The sequence below is a fragment of the Delphinus delphis genome, chromosome 7 (genome assembly GCF_949987515.2).
Source record: "Delphinus delphis chromosome 7, mDelDel1.2, whole genome shotgun sequence".
Lineage (NCBI taxonomy): Eukaryota > Metazoa > Chordata > Mammalia > Artiodactyla > Delphinidae > Delphinus > Delphinus delphis.
Genome location: NC_082689.1, coordinates 66,646,920 through 66,654,620, shown reverse-complemented (window position 1 = coordinate 66,654,620; position 7,701 = coordinate 66,646,920). Strand labels below are relative to the sequence as shown.

Sequence of the window (7,701 nt, the reverse complement as noted above, 5' to 3'; positions counted from 1 at the left end):
ATTCATATAAAGGAAATTACTCATTTTGAATGGCAATTTGATTTTGAACATAGAATTTTAGAATTAAAGTACTACTAGAGACAGCATACCTAATCCAGCATCCCCATTCAAATAAAGGGGGAATCTGAGGGGCCAGAATTTGGTTTGCCTGGATTACACTGCTAGTTTTATACCAGAACTGAAACTAGAAGCCAAGTGTCAGAACTCTTGGTCCAGTTCTTCTTACATTTTTCATTTCCACAAAAATGGTCAGTAAGAACTTTCTTTATGATTACTACTGAGTAGTTTGAAATGCACAAGAATGATTTTCAAGTTATTGTATTCTAGTTATTTGAAGATTAGTAAAACACGTAAATTTATATAGACATTATCTTTCAGCTACATTATTTGAAATGCAGAATTCTCATTTTTCTCTCCACACAAATGGTTTTTCTTTACTAAAGGATCACTTATTGGTAATTTAGTATCACTTATTGTTGATTTAGTATCACTTGTTGGTGAATTTAAGTTTCTTTAATTTCATGGTATTGTTATTTCTATGTCCAACTTGTTTAATTCTATTTTTTACAAAATTCTATCATGAAGTTTAATAATAGAAGGATTTTTCTTGTGAAAGTAGTTATTTCAAAAATCTGTCAAATTGTATTAGCAACCCTGTATTCTGAACATTTTTCCGAATATCCTTTAGCTAGGTATATTTTTTAAAGTATTTTTTGTTTTTTGCAGCTGAGACTCTTCTGAACATAAGATCATTTAGATATAATGCATATCAATTAATAGATTGCTTGGCTAATGATTATATAATAGGATGCATAAAAAGGTTAAGGACTTTGCAGAGTAATACTTGACTTCTCTGTGGTGTTGGCAAGATCTGAAAATTTACCTGAACAGCAAGAAGGCAACAAATTACAATTAAGTCACCTCATACCGTTTATGTTGGGGAAATTATGAAATGCGTATTTAGATCCAATTCATCAAAAATATAAGCATTATAACTGGAGTTTTCTACTGAGAAGAAACATTTGGTTTTGACCTGACATAAATCCAAGGGACCCTGAAAAAAATGTTAATATAAATTTTCAATCACTGCATCATTAATATTTTATGTGTAAATAGGAGTTCATAAAATGGATTTAAGTAACAAACTATGTAATATAACATTTATTTAGTGCCAAGAAATTTGGAGATTACAATAATTACATTGAGAGGAGTTGAGGTCAAAATGTTTACAGCCAAGGGAGTTAATTGAAATGGATAACCATTATAGATGGCTACTATTATTGTTGTTGAACTTGAAAGTTGGAATATGTGAGCTTCATCTTTTGCACAGAGAAAAGTTCACAAAAACTGCTTTTAATAGACTTTATTCTATAGTACTGCTTGGTGGATCATGCAGTAGGTTGTTATAAAATTCATGGGAACTTTTATGTATACAAATGTCAGATCAAGTACAGGTTTCATTAATTATATATGTTTTAAACTTCCAACAATAAAAAAAAACCCAGAAGCCAGGAAATTAAATACAATAAAAAATGAAATATTTATTCGTTTGGCTCAATAATGACATAGCTCACCATTCGTTTTAGTAATAGCAATTCCCTGCATGCAGTTCATCAATACACTACAAGTAAATAGTTGTGTAAAAGGAATTAACATTAATCTTTTAGTTTGTGCAAAAAACAAAAATTTATATCATGTTAGGTAATTGCACAGCTTAGCCACTATGTTCATGGCTAAAAGGGTCAGAGCCCAAGTTATATCTCTGATAGCTTTAGTGCAATAGGAATTAAAAAAATAAGACTAGTCTGCATAAGCAAATACTACAAAAGTTGAGTAAAAAAAAACCTTCCATGGATAAAGGGTTATATTGAGGCAACCATAGTTGGTAGAAAATGATCTAGGTTTCAATTTTTGACCAATGTTCTCCTACTGGAATGGTAGAAAATATAACAAAGAAATCCACAAAACACATTGTTTAACTTTTATTTTAAGAAATTATCCATTGAAAATTCTTATGGATTTAAAAGTTTGGAGTTGTGATTAAAAATAAAAAGAAAAAGCATAAAGTAAAATAAATTGGCATGTCATCAACCTGAAAATAATTTTCTTATGTACAAAATGCAACAAATAAAATTGATTATATTTTTACATTATTTATATTTAAACAAGTTTTAGACATATTTTAGCAAAATATGAAGTATAGGTTTTGACAGTAGGCAGTATGCAGTGTGTTTCCTTGAAATCTAGAGAGACACCATATGACACAAGTTGAATTAAAAATGCAAAAGGAAAGGTGCTTTTAAATAACTGCAAGCTATTCTGCTTGATGTACTAGACATAGAGCTGGTTAAATCACTCTACTACCAACATGTGACGACTTCTAACCAAGACTTGTGAAGAATGGATTGAGTAAAATAGAGCAGCATAGGTAATTAACATGCATTAGTGGTAGTCTTCAAACTATTTATGTTTAATGAATGGTGCAGGATACAACCCCGTTGGAAGCTCGTAAAAGACACATACACTGTGGTACATACTTGATTTAATAGAAGTTGTTTATCAGGATATATATATATATATATATATATTCCCAAACATGCCCCACAGGATAAAATAACTATTTACATAAAAGAGGGTGTGTTTAATTGACATAAAATGTCAGCTTTGCTGAGAGCAGAAGATGGCAAAGCAACACTGAATCAGAAGGTGGAACAACTATTCTAAAGCGATACTTTAGATATACTTTTCTAGAACAGATTTATTAGATTACTTTTTTTGGAAAGCATTTAACCAAAATTAAATATAGTGCTCTGGAACTTAGAATAAAATTTGCACTTGCTGAAACAGAATACTTTGCATAAAAATAATCCTTTAAAAATTAGAGGAGACTTTACAGGCACGTAACTGTTTAGATATAAACAAACATAGACTAAACCACTTTCAAAATTAAAGCCGTCTAGAAAACGGAAGTACCTGAAATTGTTATTAGATTTTTTCTTTCTGGTTTTGAGCAAGAACTTCATCTCTTGGACAAAACCCTTTGTCTGATTATTCGAGAAACTTGTGGAGTAGGAACACAGGGCTCTTATATACTTTTTTCTCAACTTAAATTTCATTTGCAAAAATAGTGACATAGTATTATGAATAAACTATGAAGTAGTGACTAGGGAAATCCACTAGAACAAATTTTGTAAAAATATTGCAGATATGGAAGTTAAAAATAGAGTGGATGCAAGTACTGTACTAAAAGTGTTTGGTGTAGTTACAATGATCACTTTGCACAACTATCCCTACAGTCTAGGTAGCCATTGAGTTTCTCCTCAGCAGTGTCAGCTGGTAATGAAAACAGCAACCTCTTGTCAGTGTTGATACCCTGACTCACAGAGTTATAGTGATGGAGAGGTCACTGTCTTGTTATAGGCACTGACCATGAGTATTTGTTAAAACAGTTTGGCATAGACCTCCTCTGGGAGTCCAGTTGACACATAAACTTTACCTTCTTAGGCTGTAAACAATTGATCACAAAGATAATTCTTTGTCTCTTTTTACTTTTGATTTTCCCTCACCTCTTTCCCTTTGCTTTCTTTTTCTGGTCTGTCTTTTCCAAACTTTTCTTTGTCTGGCTTTGTTACACTATCATAGGAAGGAGGAGAGGTGGTAGAGGAACTTCCATCTGTTTTTTCTGGGGTGGAGTTCCCATTTAATTTGTCAATAATCATATCGTCTTTTATAGGTAAATCAATCCTCCCTTTGATTGCCTCTTTGTTATACTCACTTAATACCGTCTTTAACCTTTGCCTTAAAAGATAACATCTGAAATTACGCTGAATGATAGCAGCAGATACCTCCTCTTGTTTGCGTTTCAAAGTGGTTGTAATGGGCTCATAGGAGACTTTGGAGGGGTTCGATGCCATGAACCGATCTTCCATTTGTATTCGAAGGGCATCCATCTCTCCACTTTCACCCAAAACACGCTTTGTAAAGGCAAATAAAATGTCGAGGCAGTGGATCCTGTCCCCATTGACCATGGGCAGATCCATGGCAATGAGCTGGACTTTGTTTGGTTTTGCTATGAGAAGAGGAGGATCCAGGGCAGCTGCAAAATCAGAGAGCTTGGAGAACTCTATGAACTGGGTGGCATCAGGATCAAACTTCTCCCAAACCTCATAGAACATCTCAAAGTCGTCCTCACTCAGGGGCTCTGCACTTTCTTCAGTAGCAACACTGAAGTTCTCCAGGATGACAGCGATGTACATGTTCACCACGACCAGAAATGATATGATGATGTAACTGACAAAAAAGAAAATCCCCACAGATGGGTTCCCACAATCTCCCTTAACTGAGCTGCCAGGGTGAATTGTGTCAGGGTCACAGTCAGGCGGTGCACTGTTGAGAATAGGTGCTAGCAATACATCCCAGCCACCAGAGGTGGTAATCTGGAACAGGCAGATCATGCTGTTGCCAAAAGTTTCAAAATTGAACATGTCATCAATTCCAGCTTCCTTTTTAACATAGGCAAAGTTGGACATCCCAAAGATGGCGTAGATGAACATGACTAGGAAGAGCAGGAGGCCGATGTTAAACAACGCAGGAAGGGACATCATCAAAGCAAAGAGCAGCGTGCGAATCCCCTTGGCCCCTTTGATCAGACGCAGGATTCGGCCAATCCTGGCAAGACGGATCACTCGGAACAGGGTAGGGGACACAAAATATTTCTCTATCAGCTCAGCCAGAAACATACCTATGGAACAATACAGAAAACAGCTAAACAGTGAGTATCTTATGCTTATATGAATGCTTTTTCTTTGCAAGGTTAATGAAAACAACAAATTTGTTATGCGTATAAACCTTTACTGTTTGGATCCACTTCCTAATATTACCAGTGAAAGATTATAGAGTTTTATTTAATAATTCTATAATGTCATAAACCAATATGGACTCTTGCAAAATCCCATAAGTTAAATAATCTCACATAGTGGTATGGCATTTTAAGATTATATACACCCAATTACTATGAATAGTTATCCTCGCATATGAAATGTGCCAACAGCAAACAAAGACTATTTCTGAAATCTTCAAATATATTGTTTTCTTTTTTTGAATAGTTAAATTCTTCAGTTAGTGGAAAATGAACAAGAGTGTTGAACTTTAGAGTTATACACATTATGATTCTCAGATCTAATTTCCATGTTACACAGGTGATAGGCTTTGGGGACTTTTCCAACAACTGCACTTCTCTGTAAATAAACCATTCTTACCTACAATGGAGAGAATCACCACCACAAAATCAAAGATGTTCCAGCCTATGGTGAAGTAGTAGTATCTGAGGGAGATAAGTTTCAGCACAAATTCTCCAGTGAACAGGATAATGAACACAAGGTTGATCCGGGACAAGACTAGAGTCATATATTTGCTCTGGTCATCAGTTTCTACCATCATGGTGACCATATTGAGGCAGATAAGGATCATGATGCTGATATCAAAAACTTGTCTGGTTACAAAATCAAAGACCATTCCTTGGTATTTGTTCTAGAAGGAGAGGAAGGAGAAGGTTAATATGCATATTTCATAAATATTGATCCATAAAATTGCAGATGAAGTCCTTTACGTATGGCCCATGGGATGTGCACCCTTCTCACATTACCGCAAACAAATTTGTTAAAAAAAGAGCAATAAATGAAGAATGTCATACGACAAAAACAAAATATAATTGTTTTATTTAGGTCCCATGGGAAGACAAAGCTGAATAAAACATAAATTGGTGGCAACTGGTTGATAATGTGCATGGGCTTTGCTTGATTTTAATAACTGATAATTTTTACAAAAAATAATGACAACTAATAATGAAGATTTACAAAGTAGGTTAATATAGACAGACTTTTAGATGGATGAATATGCCAATTCATTTATCAATGCTTTAGGGATTTTGAATTATAGCTTATTTCTGTCTGTCCATCCCTCAAAATATGTCAGTTGTTTTCTATTTAATTCTGCCTCTTCTAACTATAATATTTAAATGACATTCAGTAAAGTAGGTATATGCCCTTTTTTGTGCCCTCCCTTACATCATCCCTCTGCCCTGCTTCCCCTCCCCCCCCACCCCCCTCCTGCACCTACTCCAACTACTCTTAAAAATAATGCAAAGTGGAGTCATTTATAGGATTCATGAGACCTTGTCAAGTCCCAGTTCTGGCGATTACAGGCTTTGTGACTTTACGTACAGTATATACCTTCTTTGGGTCTCAGTTCCTTATTCCTTACCCATCTAAGAGGATAGGTGATTTAGAATACAGCTCTGTGAACATAGTCCGCCATCTTTATGACTTTCCACTATAATGAAGCTCTACAGAGTATGCATTCTGAATAAATCTTTTGTGTGTGGGTGTATTTGCTGAAACAAACTATTTTGATGATACACTTTTCCTTTCTAAAAACGTTAAAAATATTTTCTAGTCATAACAATGGAGAGAACAAATAGCATAGAGGGAGCCCATGGGTGTAGAATGGGAAGTCTGGAAAACTCCATCTACTTAAAAGGATAAGAGGGTGCCATGTAACAAGATCAGAGGAGCTGGAACCAGGTGTGTTGTTGGCAGCAGTAGGTGGCAGCAGGAGCATGAACCTTGCTTTGGAAGCAGTTATTGGGAACCCTGACTTGGAGGTTTTCAACTGACAAACTAAAGAACATTGCCTCATTTTTAAGAACTTAGTAATTCTTACAGTGTAGTAGTTGCAAATTGTGTTACACAGTATGTACTTCACAATTAGGTCATATTATATATTGATGATATCACCTAATATGTTCTGATCCAGAGCACTGCCCAATTTCATCATATGGAAATAGGGCTTTGGAATGTTAAAGAAGATGAGTAATTCTTACTGCAGGCCGAGGTATGGGTTTCTGAGGTTTCTTGGACCCAAGTTTCTTCATTGCATTGTAATATTTTTTTTGTTCCTCTGTCATAAATATGTCTTGACCTCCAAAGTAAAGACATAGTATAAAACTGGTTACAATCCAACCTGTATTACAACAGTACTTTTACAAAAGTATTTCTGAGTCTCTCCTTTAATGCTTTTTTTTCAGTTTTTAAATGGATATTATCCTGCTTCATATAGATTTATCCTGCTTTTCCCTTTTATGTGAAATTCTGAGTACCTTAACATTATGTAAAACCCATAATCACATAAAACTCTGATTAGTACAGGATTCTAATTTGATTATATTACATTTAGAAGGAGGCTCAGGAGTCTCAAATATATTTTCATGAAAGAAAAAAAATCTTAGTCATTTCAGTGTTGACAATTTTACTTCTTTATTCAACACTTTTTGAGCACTTCCTGTGTCTTAGACAGTGCACCCAGTATCAGAACTACATAGATATATAAGACACAGTGTCTATATGCAAACAAACAAAAACAACCCAGTACTGCAGAGATAACAATAATCTGTTTCTGAATCTGTTCCGAGATTCAGAAACAGGCTTTGTATAGGGGAGTACTCTTAAGCTAGACCTTAAAGGATGATTAAGGGTTTGCTAGGCAAAGCACTTTAGGAAGAGAAAATATCCTATGTAAAGTCATGGAGGGAGAAGAGCATGCCTTGTTCAGAAAAGGGCAGAAAATCCATGTAGCTGTGTATGTAGCAAGTGATAGTGTTAATGGTGGGTACCTGAGGAGTAGGGAAGTGCATATAGAAAGTGT

The 7,701-nt window shown here is 34.9% G+C and overlaps 1 protein-coding gene across 1 annotated transcript in view; it reads right to left on the bottom strand.

Moving 5' to 3' along the window:
- Positions 1 to 2,524: 2,524 nt before the first annotated feature.
- The window catches only part of LOC132428592 (sodium channel protein type 3 subunit alpha-like), an 88,729-nt gene continuing 83,552 nt past the window's right edge, over positions 2,525 to 7,701 (bottom strand). The window contains exons 25-27 of the mRNA XM_060016659.1: positions 6,881 to 6,985; positions 5,259 to 5,529; positions 2,525 to 4,741 (exon numbers count right to left, since the gene is read on the bottom strand). Coding sequence (XP_059872642.1) covers positions 3,546 to 4,741; positions 5,259 to 5,529; positions 6,881 to 6,985 — 1,572 coding nt within the window. The 3' untranslated portion in view covers positions 2,525 to 3,545. The remainder of the gene's footprint in view (positions 4,742 to 5,258; positions 5,530 to 6,880; positions 6,986 to 7,701) is intronic.